The sequence below is a fragment of the Cnephaeus nilssonii genome (genome assembly GCF_951640355.1).
Source record: "Cnephaeus nilssonii genome assembly, chromosome: 21".
NCBI classification, from domain to species: domain Eukaryota; kingdom Metazoa; phylum Chordata; class Mammalia; order Chiroptera; family Vespertilionidae; genus Cnephaeus; species Cnephaeus nilssonii.
The window spans coordinates 18212530-18234115 of NC_137092.1; the positions used below are offsets into that span (position 1 = coordinate 18212530).

General features: G+C 40.3%; 1 protein-coding gene across 9 annotated transcripts in view; it reads left to right on the forward strand.

Moving 5' to 3' along the window:
• DNM3 (dynamin 3) overlaps positions 1 to 21586 on the forward strand; it is a 373749-nt gene that overhangs the window by 283422 nt on the left and 68741 nt on the right. For all 9 annotated transcript variants that reach the window (XM_079761529.1, XM_079761527.1, XM_079761525.1 and 6 more), the window contains one exon: positions 5938 to 6049. In XM_079761529.1, coding sequence (XP_079617655.1) covers positions 5938 to 6049 — 112 coding nt within the window. The remainder of the gene's footprint in view (positions 1 to 5937; positions 6050 to 21586) is intronic.

Here is a 21586-nt window from a genome sequence, read left to right on the forward strand (position 1 = left end):
CATGTTTTCAGCTCTTCCACGGTGACTGGGATGAATGCTGACCTGTGCCTGGCTCGGTGGCCACTGGCAGCCAGAGAAAGTCAGGCCTGCTGGTGACTCAGCTGACGCTGCAGCTGCACTTACAGTAAATGTGTTTTGCAATACTCTTGTATTTTAAAATAGTTTTTTCTAAAAATTAAAATGTTTTACTTAAAATTGTTACTCTCTTTGGGTGGGCTCTTCACTATGTCAAGAAAAGGAAATATCAAATCAAGCCAGGTAAAAGAATCTCATCCCTTTGGCAATGAATTATCAGTACAGGAGAGGTCTGGTTTTACAGGAGATGAAGTGCAAAGGACCTAAAGGCAGTGAGAATAATGCATAATAATAATTGTTATCATTTGTACATTTTACTTGTATATTTACCTGAGGCTGGGCGTGGTATTAAGCAATGCTCTTCACACATCTAACTTTATTTTTTTTTATCGGCTGCCTCCTACACACCCCATACTGGGGATCGAGCCCACAACCCAGGCATGTGCCCTTGACTGGAATTGAACCTGGGACCCTTCAGTCCATAGGCTGATGCTCTATCCACTGAGCCAAACCAGTAGGGCTAACTTTATTTATTATCACAGTAAGCCTGAGGTGGATACTGTTACTCTCCCCATTTTATAGATGAGGAAACAAATTCAGAGAGGTTGCCTTACCCAGTGTCATCTAAGATAATAAATGGCACAACCTGGATTTCAACAGGTGTTCATGGTCTTTACCGTAGTCTACTACATTTTACTTACATTAGTAAAAGTTGACTAGAACACAGGTAAGAATTCCACCAAACTTCTGTCTCGCATTTGGATAATATTGTAGCTAGAGGTTTGTGATCAGTTTCTGGCATCTCATTTTTAGAAAATCCTCTTAAAATAGAACAAATTCCTGGGATGGCAAGAAGAATGCTGTGTTATCTAGATACCTCTTCATATTAGAAACATCTGAAAAAAATTGGCAGAAGGGTTGGCTTAGGGACTTGAGGACTTGGGGAGCACATAGTATCTGGTCTCCCATAGGTAAGGAAATTAAACTTCACATTTTTAACATCCAAAGACATTCTTACGACACGTGACTGAAAGTTATACGTATAATCAAAACAAGGGCTCGTCGTGTGGTCATATTCTCTTCCAGGGAGCACTTAGAAGCCCTTTATGCATGGGATAAAATTTCTCCTGCTCCTTTTTAATGTTGAGGTGACTTTTATTTTTTCAAACTGTAAAACACATAGTTCAACTTGATTTCATAGTGAAATCATTCAGAAGCTCCTATCTGCATGATTGCAGCTGAAATAGACTAAACAAAAAAAAAATGCAGTCAGTACAAATTGCTGTGGGTTATCTATACAGCTACAGCATGTGGTGAGAACCTGGAAGCTGCATCCACAGAATTTATGAGGCTTCCAGTAAATCAGCTCGGTTCAGTGTTTCAGACCTGTATCCAGCTCTGTTTGGCTGTCTAGACACGGCCTGAGATGAAGCTTCAAAAAATGGGTATAAATGAAGCAGCCAAAGCCACCAGAAGTCTTTGACCTTCTTCTAATGTTTCAACCAGATAATTATTTTCCCTCTCAAGAATTTGGCTATCCTTTGAGGGGGAAAAAAAAATCAAGATTTTCCATGTGAAGAGCCCCTGAAAGAAAATACTCTGGAGAAAGGTCAGTGAGAATGGGCCAAAGCTGGATTCTTCAGATCTGCTTAGAGAATGTGGAAAGTCTGTACCCTTTTTGCTATGCGTGCTGTCCAGCTGGCCAAGGGCTCTGTGGCCATTGGCCAGCTTTGCCCTCCCTGTACCTTTACATCTTAAAGGAACTTGTGCTGTGCAGTGGAAATGCCTTGAATGGAAACCTAAATGGTAGCTAAAAGCTCTGGTACAGAGGTAATTAGATAGTTAAAAACTGATGGATTTTGATTTTGTCAAGATAATATATTGTAAGATAATCCATTACCCTTTCTGCTCTGTAGCAGAGATAGGATCTTTCAGACTTTCCAAAAATAAAACTTTCATACTTGGAAAGTACACTTTCATTAAATATGACCCACTTTTCATTAAAATGACACATTCTGTTTGTTGTGGTTCATCTCCTTAAACTTTTTTTATCTTACGTTTTCTGTAGAAAGTTAAGGATTCAATCATAAATGAAAAAAAGGTTTTAAAAATAAACATAGTCCAAGTTAATTCCATAGTTCTTTTGTTCATTCATTCATTCATTCATTCATTCAACAAATGTTTGTTTTAAGAAAGCCACAGCCTGTGTGTGGTAGGCCCAGGTTGTACCATTTGTTAACTATGTGGTCCTGGGAAAGTCACCTAATCCCCCTAAATCTCAGTTTCTTCAACTGTCAAACAGCTCTCTTACCAACTTTGCAGGACTGCTATGAAGATTAAATGAGATGATTTTTTTTTAAGATGGTGAAAAATTAGAAGGTCTTCTTTCACTCCTCTCCCTCCATTGTCGTATCCAAGAAATCATACACAACAGAGAGGGAGAGTCTCAAAAGCCCTAGAAATGTCAGTCAGCTTTTTACAAGACTTGTGGAGTGAATTAAGTTGAAATTCTGTAAGTGACTAGTGCATACTTTACCTTGATTAAGGAAAATGGACTAAACAGGAAGACAACAAAAAGAAACTTCTATAGTTCCTCACTGAATCAGCGTGAGAAATGTGGATATGGCGCCCACCAGAAACCCAGATAGCCAACCTTATTTGGGACCAATTCAAAGCATAAACCCAAGTAAGAAATTTACAAATGGGAAAGTCCAGGTGGAAAATGTCTGATAATAAATATTTATTCAAGTTAAACATAGAGTTCCAGCTAAGTAATTGCTTAAGTGGAACAACAGTGAGTGCAAAAGTATTAAAAGAAAAAGATAAAAAGAGACTCTTAAAGAGATGTGAAAACAAGAATTCAGAAATAATCTTCTAGGTCAGAATTTCTAGATAGTTTAGCCATTATCATGAGATAAAGTACAGGAAAATAAAAGCTTCTCAATTCTTCAATAAGTCAAGAGTTACTGTTTTGTTTCTGAATTTCATATATACAAAAATGAAGGATGATTTAGAAAACTTAAAAATAATCATTTACTGTAGAACTGAAACTGCTAAAAAAATACAGAAGCCAAAAAGGCAATTTACTTCTCACCCTACACAAAGGAAACAGTAAAGTTTTCAAAATGACAAAACTAAATCCAAGTATATGGCTATGGCAAAAAATAAACATGATTTAAAACATCCCAGAATCTTCTGAGGGATAGAATGATGGGCATAAAAATATAGTCTTTGCCTTCATGTTTTTTATGGGCTAATTGGGAAGACAGACATTATCAAAATTAGTAAGTAAATGAGAAAGAAAAAGAAACTCACATAATATTGAAATCACCAGCTGTGATCAGTGCTACAAAGGAAAGGAAAATATGAAATAGAAACATTTATGAAAGAGGAGCTGACCTGCAGAGGTGTCAGGGAAGTAGTGTCTGAGGATGTGATGACGGAGCCGAGATTCCCAGGAAAGAGGAGGAGTTAACTGTGCAACGAGGGGAGGCAAGAGAGCTGCGGGCAGAGGGAGCAGTATGTTCAGAGACCTTGGGAGCAAGCATGGCCCATTGGAGAAGGTAGAAGTAGGCCAGTGTGGCTGCAGCAGAGAGGAGGAGAGCAGAGTGTGAGAAGAAGCTGGAGAGGAAGGAGGTGGTGGGCCAGACCACACAGGGCTCTGTAGGCAGCATAGGGAGTGTGGCCTTTTCCCAAACCCAGGTTGCTATTAGAATGTTTTACAGAGGGATAAAAATATCTACTCACATATTTAGGACATGATGAGGATTCAGTGAGAACAGATTTCATGCTTGGAGACCACTGAGGAGGTGATAATAAGATGTTTGTCAATATAACGGCAATAAAAATGTAGGTGGTAAAATAGAAGAGGAGTATGAAAGAGTGGAAGGTGGCTGAGATACTCCCCAAAATCTCTGATTACATTGCTGCTGTGTGAAATGGGAACACCAATGGGCAATTCAATCATACATGTCAACGGGCCTTTGAGATACTCAGAGAAGTCTATAGGCAGCATGACTCTCGTGCAGGTCTGCACAGGAGATACAAGTGTATGAACCATTCTGGGTTCAGATGTAAATTGAGACTCACAGGCATGAATGAAAAGGAAGAAGAGAAAAAGATTGTTAATCTTGTACACTGCTAGTGTCTGTCTAAATTGGGTTATTTTTTTCTGGAAAGGTGATTGGAATGCGTATCAGTATCTTAAAAAATGGTCATAACTTCGATCCTGTAACTCTATTTCTAGGGATCTATTCTCAGAAAATAATAATAAATGTGACAAAAGCTTATGGATAAAAAGACTCATTTAAGCATTATTTTTTATTGCAAAAAAAGAGAAAATTACTTGTCTAATATTAGGAGGAGATTAAGTAAATTACCATCCTATCTAATAAGAGGTAATATGCAAATTGACCATTACTCCAACACACAAGATGGCCACCCCATGTGGTCAAAGATGGCCACCACAAGATGGCCTGCAGAGGAGGGCAGTTGTGGGCCATCAGGCCAGCAAGGGAGGGCAGTTGGGGGGACCAGGCCTGCAGGGGAGGGCAGTTGTGGGCAAACAGGCCAGCAGGGGAGGGCAGTTAGGGGCGACCAGGCCTGCAGGGGATGGCAGTTGTGGGGGGACCAGGCCTGCAGGGGAGGGCAGTTAGGGGCAACCAGGTCAGCAGGGGAGGGCAGTTAGGGGTGATTGGGCCAGCAGGGGAGGACAGTTGGGGGGGACCAGGCCTGCAGGGGAGGGCAATTAGGGGTGACCATGCCAGCAGGGGAGGGCAGTTGGGGGCAATCTGGTGAGCAGGGGAGCAGTTAGGCGTTGATCAGGCTGGTAGGGGAGTGGTTGGGAGCCAGCAGGCCTGGATTGTGAGAGGGATGTCCGACTGGGATCGGGCCTAAACCAGCAGTAGGACATCCCCCAACAGGTCCCAGATCGGAGAGGGTGCAGGCTGGGCTGAGAAACACACCACCCACTCCACCCTCCCAGCCCCCCAGCCCCACCCCGTGCACGAATTTCATGCATCGGGCTTCTAGTACATTTATAATAATTAATATTGTCATTATAATTGGATGTTTATAAAGATGTAATGGCATAAGTAGATGACTGTGATATAATAGTAAGTGATAAAGAACACCAAGTTGATAGAAATGGAGATAAAAAACTCAACTGTGTGAAAAATGCAGAGAATAAGAGTATAAGAAATAAGTTTATCTGTAAACAGTGAAAACAGGATGATTGTCCCAATTTCTACTTTCATCTAGTTTCCAGATTTTTTAATGGGCATGTATTATATCTTTTGTATTATTTTATTATTAGGAAAATAAATGTAAAATTATAGTATTGCCCCAGTTACAAATATGCACTTTTATTAGGCACTGGTTAACATTCTCTCCTTTTCACAATAGTGATCATTTCTGTGTTGTTAAATCTAGCATAGTATTTTTGGTATGTTAGATTACTGCTGTGCATTGTGAAGTTCTGTGAGTCACTTAGACTTGTAAAATAGTTTCAGAAAATTGATCTGATTACCAGGCAACAGCAAATGCTTCCCCCTCAGAGCACCTCTCCTCCGTGGGAACCCACTTCATCCCATTGGAAGCGTTCGGATTTTCTTAACTTCTTGCTCAGCAGTACAGATGACTGAATCCTTTAATGGCAAGCTTTTTAAAAAATTATAGAATACATACATATAGGAATTTGCTAATTATTTTAAATAAAACAAATTGATGTGTGTTTTTTCCTTCCAGGGACTGAGAGAGTCAACCACTTGGTCTGCCATTTGTATCACTGTCTGCAGTAAATAGAAAAAAAAATCATTCTGAATTTGGTTCAGAACTAAAAGCATGGTCTTTTTTTAACTCCAGGAATGTATACAAAGACTATCGCTTCCTTGAGCTGGCCTGTGATTCGCAGGAGGACGTGGACAGCTGGAAGGCCTCTCTGCTAAGGGCTGGCGTCTATCCCGACAAATCTTTAGTAAGTGGGAGAAGTCTCTTATTTTTAACTTATTAACCATTTTTAAGAAAACAGAATTCTACATGCTATATTTTAGAGAAACTACTTCTCCTTTGACCTAATTTGGCACAGTTTTAAGCAATACTTTGCTTATATTTTTCTCCACTAGATTTCTATTTTAAGAAGTTTATCAGTATATTTAGACTGAAAGAAAATGCCCCACTCTACCATAAAATATAATATGTATGTGTGTGTGTATATATATATATATATATATATATATATATATATATATATATATAAAACCTCAAACCAGGAGATAGTTTCTTTGTTGTAACTTAAAATTTTATTTTCCTTTATATGATACTCCACAGTTGTTACGGTATTAATACCAGCAGTTTATAGCATTCTTCATATAATCATAGCACATATATATCATTAATCATGACACTCTTTCATATTCTTAAAAATGTACTTATTTTTATAAAAAGCTACTTTCTTTTATTATGTCTGTAGTACCTGTTCCAAAATTATATCTGTTCAAACTCTGGTTAATGTCACTGTGAGTGTGAAGGAACAAAAAATATATAGCTATTCCCACTTATCTTTATTAATATACTTCAAGTGTCTCGAAGACACTTTTCTCATTCAAGTTAATAAACAGACCTTCTATTTGTGTTCTTTGGAAAATGTAATATTATACAGACAGGTCTGGATTTCAGCTTTGCAGAAGTCCAACCCAACACACGTCCACACACTGTTAAACAGACTCTGCACATGAGCGGCCCTCACGGTTTCCTCGCTATTCCCCACACGGCATTGTACTATCCAGTGCCCCCCCAGAAACTGAAGTGCTGAGGCTTAGCCTTGGGGACTGAGTCCAGCTTGACCACTGTGGTGCTTCCTGGGCTCTGTATCAGTTTGTAGGACTGGTCACAGGTTGGGTTATTTCCAGGCCCCGAATAGGACAGAGTGAGTTTGAGATATGGACGCAGTGTGAGACCACTGAAGGCACTCTGGGGACATTCAGACCTGACCATGTCCCTGAAGTTACGTTGGAATGTAATGAAGTTCTGGGATCAAGGATCGAGGATTTGTGCCAAAATGTTCTCCTCATTGCTGTTACCTTAGCTCACACATACACCTCTGAACCCCATTCCAACTTCCTTTCTCTGGTTAGCACCTAAAATGATGAATCCACACAATATCTCCTGTGCGCTCCAAATGGGGTGACACCAGACCCTTTCCTGATGATGCCAGGCAGAGAGATATACATGATTTTCATAGTCATCCAGCTTTTACCAGTTGTGTACACACATACTTGCCTAGATAACTGCCACTCTAAAGACCACATGTGAGAAAGCATTGAAAAAAAATTATTATTAATTCTAATCATTATTTATTACTCTTCCCTACCTATTGATGGTAATGTGTTTAATTGCACAAGCATTCTATATTAAACATTTATAAACATTCTATATTAATTTTGTAATCATTCATTTCATAAAAGCCTATTGAGCCCATGTACTTTTCCAGGCACCCAGTCTAGGCACCAGGACACAGAGGTGAGCAGTGGGACACAGAGGTCCCACCCCAAGGAACAGACAGTAATCAAGGCAGTGAATAACCATATAACTGTAGTGTGATGTAAGAGAGTGATAAGCTCTATAAAAATACAGTAGATTAAAGGGATAGCCAGTGCTATGAGGGCAGGTGAGCTTTATTTTAGGAAAGATGATCAGGGGAGCGTCTTGGAAGAGTGGACATTTGAGTAGGCTCATGGAGGAAGGAAGGGAGTAAACGATGAGGAAGTCTAGAAGAGTACTGTAATTGTGCAGAGGACTGGCATGGGCAAAGCCAGTGCAGTGTCTTAGAAGAGCAACAAAAATGTCCGTGTGTCTGGAACACACAGAGGAAGGCCAGGAGTGGTTGAGTTTCCAAGAGGAGGGTGGTCAGGGGCAGGTTGTGTAGGCCTCGGAGGAGTGGTGAGCCTTTGAGGCTTATTCTGAGTGAGATGGGACATCAGTAGAGGGTTCCGAGCCAGTTTAGTGACGTGATAAGATTTGCATTTTCCAAGATCATTATGGCTGGGTATGAGGAGAAGCAGTGGTGGGTTCGAGCACAGGCTTTAGTGTCTGGCTACCTATTGACATTCCAGACGCTCTCGTACAAGCTGTGAGATGCTGGGCAGGTTACCTTTTTATGTTTCAAGACTCCCATTCCTAAAGTGTAGATAATGCAAGTCCCCGTGGCTTGGTTGACAGGATTGAATGAGATAATACAGGAAAAGCACTGAATAGAATGGTCACAAATAAGCACTCTATTTTTATTTATAATGATGATGATCATTTTATCACATATTACTTTCTTTAACTAGTAGATGAAAGAGCTAAAACACTGTGGATGTTATAATATAGCCCAGTGAGACTTAAATTTCTGTCTCCCAAATATGCTTGGTTATATAAAAATCTATGTGTGTATGTGTTTCTTCCTTTCATGTAACTGTAATGTTTGTGAAAATGTTTTCTTAAGTCATAATTTTGTGAATTCAGCTTATTGTATTTTTTAAGCTTATTTTAAATGCACTATGCATGTTTGCTATTTAAATAAATCACGTAATGCATCTCTTGTGAGGAATACACTGTCTTGGAAAAGCACAGTTACCTTCCCTTCAGTGAACTGTTTTTATAAATCTGAATTTTCACGTATCCATAGCTCTACACAAAGAAGCAGCTCAATGAAATATTAGCTTTCTTTTTTCACAGAATGCTCAATTTTAAGTAAATGTAGAGATTGAGCCAATCCTACACAATCTGTTTTGGTTCTTTTCACATGATTTTTATTTGTTTAGAAGCACACATTCTGCATAGTGGTTTGGGAGATCAGGACAAAGCGGGTTTTTACTACAAGCCAAAGACAGGGCAGGAAATTAAACTTGGCAGCTTGCCATGGACGTTGCTTTTCTCAGTTTTCATCATAAACACTATTTGCATTTTTTATGCACCAGGTTACATTACATGATTGCTTGACTTTCAGCTGGTTAAATGAATGCTTACTACTGAGAACAATCTGAGTAGAACCCTTGTCTAAACATCCCATTTTTTGACAGATAGACATGGGGGAAGCGATACTTTCAGATGCAGTTATTTCTAATTTAGAAAGTTTTGATGAAGACATCAGATTAAGCTAATAAGATGCCTCTGTCTAAGTGGGTCATTTTGTTTTTGTATCATTAACCCATCAAGTCAACAGCCAATCAGTCAGTTGCTACCCTAATAATAAAACTTTTATGTGTCATATATGGACATGAGTCTAGACTCAAAAAGCTCTGCTTTCTACAATTCTATTTTAACTGAAAAAAATTCTACATTGATTATTTTTTTATTTGTATAAGGTTTGGCTTCGTTTAGATAAATAGCTATCACCCAAATTAGAATAAAATGATGTTTCAGACCAGTTTGATTTTCAACTAAGGTTGCACACTTTATTACAACATGCTTTTCCCCATCATATTTTTCTATCACATTCACATGATGGAATGTTTTTATGTCATTAATATTATAATATTCTGCTACTCTGTTTCTTCTGTCTCTTAGGTCATTTCTCTTGGAGTTTTCTACTAATTTTTTTTCTTTGTTTCCTGCCCTTCCACCCTCTTCCCCCACTTCCTACTCCCCTTCCTTCCTCCCCTTCATCCATCACTGTTGTGTTGGACTCTAGAGATTCACAGATTTTTAAAAAGTTGTCATTCTTACTCTATGGGAGTTCCAAGTCTAGTGGAAGAGATAGAGGCAAATAAATAATTACTCTACAATGTGATGAACTACAGTGTATATCTGTATATACTGCCACAGCCCAACTGTATCTCCCCCATGTGCATTTTTTAATTAGCTTCAGTCCCTTGACCTCTCTGGATCCAAAGCAAAACGTAGGCTTCTTGTGTGAGCAGTGTCATTGTGACCCTAAGGTGGAAATGAGGAGTCCTGGCTTCAGTTTCCCACGGTGCCACTGATCTACCCCTAAAACCCACACACAACCTCTCTGAGCCACAATGTAGCATTCTTTCTGAGCAGCCGCAATATTTTAAAAATATATTTAAACCTGGCCTTAGCTGGTCTGGCTTAGTGGATAGAGCGTCAGCCTGCAGGCTGAAGGGTCCCTGGTTCGATTCTGGTCAAGGGCACATGCCCACTTTTTGGGCTCGATTCCCAGTAGGGGGTGTGCAGGAGGTAGCCAATCAATAATTCTCTCTCATCATTGATGTTTCTATCTCTCGCCTTCCTTCCTCTCTGAAATCAATAAAATATACAATGAGTGGCCAAATTATTATGATCTCTGAACGCATAATAATCTGGCCACTCAGTGTATATCCTATATAATAGAAGGCTAATATGCAAATTGTCCTCTCAACCAGGAGTTTGACCAGCAGGCAGGCCGGCCAACCACCCATGTCCCGTCCCCCTGGCCAGGCTGGCTGGACCCCACCCATGCACGAATTCATGCACCGGGCCTCTAATATATATATATGTGTGTGTGTGTGTGTGTGTGTGTGTGTATGTATATATGTATATACGTATATGTATACACACACACACACACACACACACACACACACACACACACTGAGTGGCCAGATTATTATGCGTTCAGAGATCATAATAATCTGGCCACTCAGTGTGTGTGTGTGTGTGTGTGTGTGTGTGTACTAATAAAAGGATAATATGCTAATTAGACCGAATGTCCATCCATAGAAAGCCACAGGCGGCTGCGAGGGTTGAGGGGTGCAGGAGAGGCAGGGCGGCGCGGCCCCTTTTGCAGAGGCCACGGGAGAGGCACTGCCGCCGCCACCGCAGGAGATGAGGCGGTGCTGCCCCGTGGGGAGCGGGCCTAAGCCATCAGTAGGACATCCCCTGAGGGCTCCCAGACTATGAGAGGGAGCAGACCAGGCTGAGGGACTTCCTCTAGTGCACAAATTTTCGTGCACTGGGCCTCTAGTATATATTTAAAAAGCCAGCGACCAGAATGCTGTAATGACCAGAACGACCTGCAGACTGAAGGGTCCCTGGTTTGATTCCAGTCAAAGGCACATGCCCACTTTTTGGGCTCAATTCCTAGTAGGGGGTGTGCAGGAAGCTGGATCTGGGGGTCGGGCCTGCCGGCCAACCCCCCCGTGGCCCCTCCCCCTGGCCAGCCCCACCCCTGATCACCCCTCCACCCCAATCAGGGGCAGGGCCGGCCAGCCAAATGCCTGCGGCCCCTCTCCCAGGCCACTGGCCCCCGATCTCCCACCCTCCACCCCATTGGGGGACGGGGCCCTCCGGCCAACCTCACACCATCTCCTCCTCCCAATAGGCCCAGCCCCAATTCACCCAGATTGGGGCCAGGCCGTCTGGACCCCACCTGTGCACGAATTTGTGCACTGGGCCTCTAATGTGTGTGTGTGTGTGTGTGTGTGTGTGTGTGTGTGTGTGTGTTTAAAGCTGAATTTGGATTTAGCAGAAATTTATTTTATTTCTATTTTCTTTGGCCATTACACTGAAATTAAGACCACTATAAAATTTTATATCAAAGAAATGTGTAGGATTGTATACATTTTCAAATTAACTTTTTAAAAAATAATTAGACTGAGATAACATGTATGTGTGTGTATCAGTAGTTACAGGCTACAATTAAAGCACTTTTACAAGACTATTTACAGACCCATGTACATAAACTTTTCCTATAAGTTTGAATACAAACAAATGTGAATTTGATTAAATATCTAAAGAACATGATATAGCAAATGCCTGATGTTTCTGGCACAGTTTTGTCGGCCCAGAGCATGACTTAAATTATACATGAACAGTAGGAATTCCGAATTCTTCTGTGCATTTTGTGTGAGTGAAGGGAGGTAGACGTTAAATCAAATCCACTCACATTTTTTAATCCTGACCCTTCCAATTATTAGCTGTGTGGCTTAGGCAACTTACTTAACTATCCAATTGTTTATTCTTTTTAAAACTCAAAGTAATAATAAGTTCCTCAAGTGATTTGATCAGATTAAGTTAAGGCAGTTACGGATCACATTGAGCTCAGTGCCTGGAACTGGGTGGATGTGTTCATTGCCATGTACATTATTGTTGAAAATCATTAATGTGCTCATGAAGCTGTATCTTCCTGTTTAGTAGTTCCCTTTTATTGGAAACTATCATTGGGATTGGGCATTGAAGGGAGAATTTCCCCAACTGTTGGCTGAGGAAGTCGACTTGCTTAGGTGGGTCTTGGGGTTTTGCTGCCCTGTGGACAGCCCAGCTCAAAGCTCTACCAGTCAGAATTGAGCCAGAGAGGCTGTTGGGAAGCGAGGATTAATAAGCCTGCCCTCAGAAGCTGACCTGCTGGTTCTCTGGAGGAAGCCAACCCCATATACATGCAGGCCTTGGAAAGAAATTTGGTGCAAATTCATTTCCGCATGTTAGGTCATATACCCCAGGACTTTTTATGAGGTTTCTATTAGCTATATGGATAGGTGGTTCTCTCATATAGTGTATGATTTTTCTTAAAAGATGAAAATTGGCAGTAGGAAGTGGAATGCCCTGGAATTTCATTATACCTCTGTATTCAAAACTCTCCAAGTCATAATGCTTTGGGGACTGCTTTGGAGGTTGAAATCATACTATAATGAAGTCTTCTTGGGACTTCAGAAATTCCTTTTGGATAACCTCCAAAACTGAACCATCCTTTGTGACAAGTGACAATTAGGGGAGAGGTCTCTGTATCTTTCTAGGGAAAGAAGAATGGCCACAGACCTCCGTAAATATTTATTAATGTGGTGAGGACCACTCACATGAGTTTATTCAGCTGACTAATGACACAAGACTAACAATGCCCACCATAGCGCTGCCACACCTCCCTTTATCCTTAGCTGGCTCAGTGCTTGGAGCGGCTACCTGACCAGTTCCGAAGAGTCTTAGTAAGAGTCTTAGTTATTCCTTAATAGAGGCACCTTCAGGGATCCAAACACAGAGCATTTACAGTTTCCCACTCCAGTCCTGTTTCACCTCTCCCAGCATAGATAGTAGGGAAATGATTGAGGAAACAAGAAAAGACAGAGCCCCTCCACGTCCTCCACTTGTACGTTTCTTCCCTTTTCCACGTCCTCCACTTGTACGTTTCTTCCCTTTAGGGATTAAGGCCCCTACTCTGTGACATCACTGTTGCCACTACAAACAGAACCATCTGCATGGAGCAAGGAAGCCAGTCATTCCCTAACGTGCAGAAATACTTGGTGGGACTCCTGAAACTGATTTGCTAGATCAAAGCTGCACGGCTGTGGAATGCAATAAATTCCATCTGCTTGAGGAATTTGCAGCAATATTGCACTGCTTTGGAGAACCGGAGTCCCATTATTCTCTAAAATAGAAATTTTCTCCTGTTAAAATTCCCTGTGGGGAGCTTTACTGCCTTCTTGAACAGTTGGCATATTTTTTACTAAAGACTCCTTTCCCCCCCTCCATTCATTATTGTGTCCTTATTTATGTCTCACGTAAGCCAGTGCTGTGAATGGTTCTATCACGGCAATGCATAATGCCAAGAAGCTCCTTTACAGTTTTATCAGTGTCTTTACATTTCTGTTTTTATTAAAGATGATGGTTGTGAAAGTCCTTGAATTAGATATTTCCTCCAAGTTACCAGTTGGCATTGTTTTCCAGAAAATATGCTCTCCTGCAATCCTTGCCTAACCCTCTCTCCAGAAAACTTCTGAAGGTGTGATTTCCCCTCCACATCCTCTCTTAGAACAAAAAGCCAGATCTCCAGCCCAACCTGTAACTCCACCCCATGCTTTGTCCCCTGCACAGAATCATGACTTTTCCCAACCGCTGTCTTGGTCTCAGCCTTTCAGCTCAAAATTCCTCGTGGGCCCTTTGTGAGAAGAGCTCAGATCTGTTCCCTGCCCTTCCCATCACGTCTCTCTCACGGGATCTGACCTTGTGAGGACTCAAGCTGCCCTGGGACTAATGAATCACCGCTCTATTTTTTTAAGCCATATGTGAGTTAAATTGTTTGGTATAAATCATACTCTTGCAGCTCTAGTTGAAACAAGAGACCCATTTTCCTATTGCCTGTCCCTGGCTGCTGCTCTGTGTCTCTATCCAGTGTCCCCTATAGAAATAACTGCATTTTGGGGACAAACTCTTGAATGTGGACCAGTGTTTATCTTGGCCACATCCCCACTCTACAGTGAGCGCTTCCTGGGCCGACCCAAGACAAAGCTCGTAATTTACAAAATAAAAGAATGGTACAGAAGGAGGTCAGACGTGGCCTGCTTACCCTGTTTCCCCAGAACCACCCACTCATTCCTTCTGCTTTCTTTGCCTTTTTTTTTTTTTTCCACCTTCTCTGAAACCAAGGATGCAGTGTTTGTTTAAAAACGCATTGACTGCTGAAATTTTCCACTGCTTGGCATGTTGGAGGAGGGGCCGTCAGGAAAGGGCAATTCGACATACTAAATACTTTGCCTTTCATGCTAACAGTTCACTCCTTACCAATGGAAACCCATGCTTTTTGGCCAGGTTCCCACACTCCAAGTATCTCGAGTAGGAAGAAAGGGGAAAATCTCTGTCTTAACTTTCTGCTGTTATAAATGTGTGATTTTATTTCATCTAAGTAGATCCTTTGACTTGTCCTTGAGCTCTGGGTGCTGTGTACGTACGTATTGGATGTGAGTGACCAGTTCAATGACTTATTTTGATTTTGCTCTAGCTCAGAAATTACCTCATAGTTTTAACATAAATTCATGATTAACCTATTTCTTTTTCGTTTTTGTTTTTTTTCCTTGCTGCTGCACGTACAGGGGAACAACAAAGTAAGTTCTTTGTCCTGCGGCAGCTCCTCTTTCTCTGCTCCCCTTCTGCATGCATCTTGGCAAGTGCATTTCTATGCACGTTAAAATGACTGTCGTTTGTGAAAATGCTGGGGGCAGCATGCATTTGGACTCCCAGGGTGGCTGTGCTGTTTTGACCTTTTGGAAGGGAAATTGGTCCTTCAGAGCTGGTTATTGGGCATTGATATCATAAGGAAAGAGACGGACACTGAGAGGAAAGGTTATGAAGATTTAATAATGAGGACCCTTTGGCAGGAAGGGTACAACAATCTGCTGCAACTCAGTGCAGCTGAAGTTTTGGACCCCAAATCAAAGCTCTCCTGTTCCTGTGCAGTTATAAAAACCCCAAACTGGAATCGTCAATAGCAGGATGGCTGGCTTAGCTGGTGCAACTGAGTTAGATCAGCCCTCTGCCTTTGAAGGTGCCTTAAAATGGATGGAGGAGGGTGGGGTCAACATTTGACTTGGCTTCTGCGCCCTTGATGTGTTCCAGCTGGAGGGAGGTGGGAGGGTGTGGGGAATGGAGGGGGACTGAAATGTGCATGATAGATTTGTGAAACCGGCAACATGCACAAATGGTGGACATTCTCATAATATTGTTATAATAAATAAAGGAGCCATTTAGTCGTTCGTAGGGTTGCTAGCTTGTTTAAACTTTAATTCAGGTTTTCCAAAAGGTAAGAACTACTTTGCACCGATATTAATTATATAATAGTCATGTAGTTGGGAAGATGGTCTTAACTTTAGCGGGGTGATTGTTTTTTATTTTGTTCTAATGAGACTTCTTAGTGCTTCCTCCCACCAGGTGGCCCACTTAAAAAGGGCCTCATTGAATACAATAAGAATTGAAAAGAATCTGCTCTAGAAGGGTCTGCCCGCATATTTAAACCAGCTGGAATTCATCAAAATTGCTATTCATAAGCCATACATATAGAATGTAAAACAAATGTGGGAAACCTTGCAGTTTAATTGGATGGAATGTGCTATTATGGAATAAGTTGACGTAGATGGTATTGAAAAATGTGTCACTTTATAAATTTATACCAAGCAATAATATTTAATGAAGTTAAAAATAATACAAGAAATGTACAAGACCGGCATTTGTGAAGGAGCAAAGGGGTAAACTCAACCCACTGAGAGTTCACTCCTTTAAAACAGCAGGTAAGTTATGAAATTGATGAAAGATTTATTACACAAAGTAAGGGATACTATTTCTCATATTATGACTATTAGAAAAAAACCAGTTGGATAAAATGTAAAAGCCGATATTTCAGTTCTTATACCTTGTAATGCAGATAACGTACTTCAGTGTTTGAATAGTAAGGATGTCTGATCCTGGTCACTTACACTGCACTACACTGCCATGTGCTGTGTCTACACTGTGTTGAGTCTGTGTCCATACTGCACTGAGTCTGCATCCACACTGCCATGTGTTGGGTCTACTCTGCCATGTGCTGTGTCTACACTGTGTTGAGTCTGTGTCCACACTGCACTGAGTCTGCACCCACACTGCCATGTGTTGGGTCTACACTGCCATGTGCTGTGTCTACACTGTCATGTGCTACATCCCTTGTTTGTTTGTTAAGTACCTGAGCTCATTTGAGTGAACCTACAGCAAGACTGTGCGTGTCTGGTGCAGGCCAGGGGACCAGCTGCTGACATTTTGAGGAGGTGCTAACCCACAAGCCACTCAAGGAGCATTTATGATTTGCCTCATTCACTAGTGATTTCACTGACCACTTGAAGGCATTTGTAATATTCCCAGGAGAAAACACTCCTCCATAGCAGGAGTCATCCATTTGTTGTGTCTTGCTTGGTCAAGTTCTTCTGGGTAATAAAATGTTCACTTTAATAGAGTTGACTGATTTTCAATTAATTATAATACAATGAGCAATAAAACCCAAAATTTCTAAACTGTTGCTCATTGTGGGCACAACTAGGATGAAGCATAAGGTTCTCCTGGGTCTCCTGTCCCCCCGGAGCTGCCCTCTGCGTCGCAAACATTTGGGGCAGTGCTGTGCGGGGAGCTTCAGGGGCTGGCGAGGGTGTTGGTTGGATTGTCAAAGACAGGAGTGCTTACTGATTTGATTTGTAATTGTAGAGCGGATACTTTGGAGGTGCTTGCACTTATTGCCGTTAATTTTTAGCTGCTTGTGTGATGTATAAGTAATTGTTTACGAAAAAAATACAATGCTAATACTTTTAAAATTTGATCATTATACCCACCATGGACTTTGGCATGAAAGAGCCTCCTCAAATTCCCAGCAGCACATCCGTGTGCTATTTTCCCTTAGCTTAGAATTTCAGTATCATGGAAAACACTGAAATGCAAGCTGTGCTGTCTCCATAGTTATAGATCCGATCTGGAGTCTTCAAAAGGAGAAAATGAGATCCTTTTTCCCCCTCTCATGCCGGAATGCTTCTGAGTTGTCCCGAAGGCAACATACCTGACTCCTTCCTTGCCATTTCCGTGAGCCAAATGTAATCGGTGACTCATTTTAGACTCACAGTGGCTGTTTATTTAGTGAATGGCATTTTATTAGTTATGATACTAACCAGACACTAAAGAGAAAGAAGCCTACTCAATTAGCGTTGCTTTAGCTGAGCAGCATGAATGGGTTCATCTTCACACATTCATTAAGTGTACTGTACATGTGCGCACACATGCACGGAATGAGCCTAATATTCATTTTCTCAGTGACAGCAAAATTAATGTTTCATCCATCTTTAAATTACACTTAAAGTTTGGGAGCTAATCCTCTAAAGTCCATGAAACAAACTTGCACAATAAATGCATTTAGATTTACATTATGAATGCATGCTGGAACAGAACACCAAGGTTCACATTCCTCTTTGAACAGTTATGTGGATTTTGTTATTTCTTCTTAAAAAGCACATTTTCCTTTTGTGAGGAGAACACAGTTGCTTGGGAAAACATTTCCTCCCAGGCCCATTAGTTATTTCCCGTTGAAAATGTTTTTCTGTTGGCATAATGATACCTAAGTTGCTGATGGTGGAATCTGTCTTCTCCTTAGAGGGGTTTCCCTGGACCCTGGATTCCAAATCGGTGTCTTCATGAGCAAGACTAGAATCCAGGACTTCCCAAGCCAGTTTTGGGAATGTGAACAAGTATATACAGTAACAGGGACTTTTTTTATTTTCTGTTTTTATGGGTGTTGTGTGTTTTTTTAGCACAAATGTAAATGAGAATGTCATTTTTAAAACTGAGACCTTCAGGTAAAACGTCATTTCTATGTTTTGTTCTAGAGAGAAGATATTTAATTTCCCTCTTTATTTGATGTCCTCTCTTGGTAGGCATTTTAAAAAATTCAGTAGACTTCTAATTTTTATCCTTTACTAAAGACTTTGAGTTTTTGGTTAAATGTCTTGATATTAGATTAGGCAAATTAAAGGTAGAAAACTTAAAATACAAGGAATAAAATTCTATCAAAAGCTCTCAAATTTCTCAACGATGTTGGTGCAGAAAGCTAAAAAGAATCCCAGGTACAGGAATGACTGCTTCAGAATTTTTGACATTTGGGGGAAAACTACATTTAATCTCTTACGATTTTTTTTATTACCTTTGGAAGAGAAATTTACTGTTACTTTACTTAACTTTGGTCTTTTCAAACTTAAATTTCCCCCAAGAAAAGTATGAAGTTGACGGCCTTGATTGGAGAGAAGGCACATTTGAAAAGAAGAAACAGAGCCCAAACTAAGGCTAAAACAGAATTTAAAAATAACAGCCTTCATAGTTAGGGCAAATGCAAGAAATGTATACTTACTGGAGGGCTTTGATATTTAAGAAAAGAAGAAAGGAGGAAAATCAGATGTAAACACTTGTTTTTACAACACTTAAAAGTGCTTTTTGTCTAGTGATTCCCCAATACCTGGTACATTCGGCAAGACTCATGGCCATGCCAGCGTCCATTAGTGGGAAAAGTAGTTATTACCTAGAGTACGTATTTTGGTGATCCCTTGGATTCCAGCAGTCATTTGCAAAGATAGAGGATGCCAAATCAAAAGTCACCAAAATATATTACACTGCAGAGCACAGATGTTAAATCTATGTTAATTTGTCTTGCTTCTTATGCCAGACCCTCAACTCCTAAATTCCTGTCCTTGGTCATATGTGAGAGAGTATAGACAGACACTGGAAACCCATCGTCAAATCTGGAAATGTCTTGATGATGTTATAGTCTTGGTAGGTGTAAGGGGCAGACAGTACAGTATCATAATGTACATTTCCTAATATGTTGAATGTATATGAGAAAGAGCATTCTAAGCAGTGTAAGTAGTCAGCTCAATTAGGGTTATTTATTTTCTTTGAATAATTTATATGCTTTCCCTGATTTTCTTAGAGAAGCTTAGCAAATGTATTTCCCTGGGATTTCAGGAGAGCCCATCTGGTTCACTTAATTTATACATAACCCAATAAGAATATCATTAAAGTTAAGAAGAAAGGACGAAAACTCACTGGCCTCAATGTGTTGTTTTAGTCCCATGTGCATATGGAAATGAACTGTCTGATTCAATCATCACAACACCAGGAAGCCTTTGGTTCTTTTTTGGCAATTCAGTCTTAAAAGAGCATTGCTGTTGCCTAGTTTTTTAACCCCCTGTCATTAATTTTAACCCAAGGAGGAAAGTACAGTCCATTTGGAGGCAGAAAAGGTTGAGAAGTAAGTTGGAATCTCTATTATGTTCCCAAATTCGTTAATCTTGGCAAATAGACTCTATCAGAAAGCAAGAAAAGACCTGTTGCTCAGAAAGCTCACAGGAAAAGCTTTTCTTTTGGGTGGTAGAACAGGGGCCTCTGAAAGGTGCTTGGGCCTTATTTATGTTTTATTTCCTCTATTGTGCCCCCCAAAAAGTGACTTCACTCTAGTTAGTGAGAAATAATGAGAGTAATTATAGCTTCTACCATAGCTTTTTTGGACATGTTTTCTCTGACAGTAATTTAGATACCTTTTTGAACACAAAGGAGTCTGAGAAAGAGCAGTACCTGCTCCACATGAAAGATGGAAAGTGTGTGTGTGTGTGTGTCTCCCATGTGCATGCACATATACTTGTTTCTGTATGTGTTTGAGCACAAAGAAAGGTGTAGGAAATGGGTTGAAAGAAAACTTAGGGGTTATTTTTAATTTCCCTAGGCACTGATATATGTTTCTGTATTCATGCATTATTGTTGTAAATTTAGATATCCAATAAGGTAAGGAAATTTGTATATGAAAAGTGTGTATGAAGCGGTAGGGGAGGGAGCAACAACTTTAAGGTAAGCTGAACAAGTGAGTAGGAGCCACCTTGTAGGAAGCTAGAGCATATACTGGTACCCAGACCCACCTGTCATGGTAAATTACGGCATAGAAGCCATATACTTGTCTATTAAATGTTAAGCAGTCTGAATGGCTGGAGTGGGTAGACAAGTATCCCAGAGCAGAACCTAAAACACGTCACTTACTTAGGACTCTTACGTTTTTAAGGAACTACAAGGAGGACTAGCATATTTTAACTTAAAACTGTGTTCTTTTTCTAGACCAGTTTCATTTTGTTTGCCTCAACTTGATTCATTATATTTTGGTCCAGAGTTAGGGGTGCATTTCTTTTAATTATTGGGATAAGTAGTATCTAGTAAACCAAGTTCTAAAAATAAAACAAAATAATAACACTTAGATAAGGTTTTAGAAAACATATTTAGTTGCATGTCAACCTATTAAATCAGCCCTAAAATAGAAAAGGCTAACATTATTTTGGGGTAGCTAACAGTATGACAAATGAGATGTTAAGACCCATTACATAATGACAACACACATCCTTGCACATAAATTATTAATGTTGACCAAGTTTTAATAGAAGAAAAGTTCTGATTGGGACATTTTTATTTTCCTCATACATTTTCTCATTTTATGTCACATGGCTTCAAAGAGAATAATTGGTAACGCTTCAAGAAATAGGCAAAAAAAAAAAAAAAAAAAAACCCGAGCAGTTTGATGCAGAGCAAAACAGAGCTTTAATAAAAGGAGGAGCTTGTCAAAATTCTTTTATCACTGCAATTATTCCCTCTAGAAAGAGACTGAAAAAAAGAAAATTATTGTTTCTACTTAGAACAATCGTTCTCAAGTAGGGTTGATTTTGCTCCAGGCGGACATTTGGTAGTATCTGGAGATATTTCTGATTGTCAGTGGTACTATTGGAATCTAGTGGGTAGAAGCCAGGATCCTTTCATTTAGTCTCCACAATAATTATCCAGTTATATGTGTCCATGTGTCCAGGTCGATAAACTCTGACCTAGCTTGAAGTAAGTATGTAAGCATATAAAGTTTGAACCTGTGACCTTCATTACCTGAACCCCATTCATGTAGGCTGAAGAGCTGGAATCCGCTCAGACTGCAGGCTCTGGCTATACACAGTCCCCACTTTCCACGATGCTTCGCAGTACCTGCTCCACATGACAGGTATTCCCTGCCCTTAGATTTGTTTGCCTTTGAAAGTATGACAGTAACTGAAAAAATTTTAAAACTTGGGCTTGCATACCTGGATTAGGGGTACAGGGTCAAGTACTGTGAGTGTTATACAAAGAACTGCCTTTACAAACACTTTTTTTTAATGACCATATGTCTTTCATTAAATAAGAAAAACCCATTTTTTAAAAATGTGTGCAATTTTAGAGCTTCCACTACAATCCAATTTCAAAATTG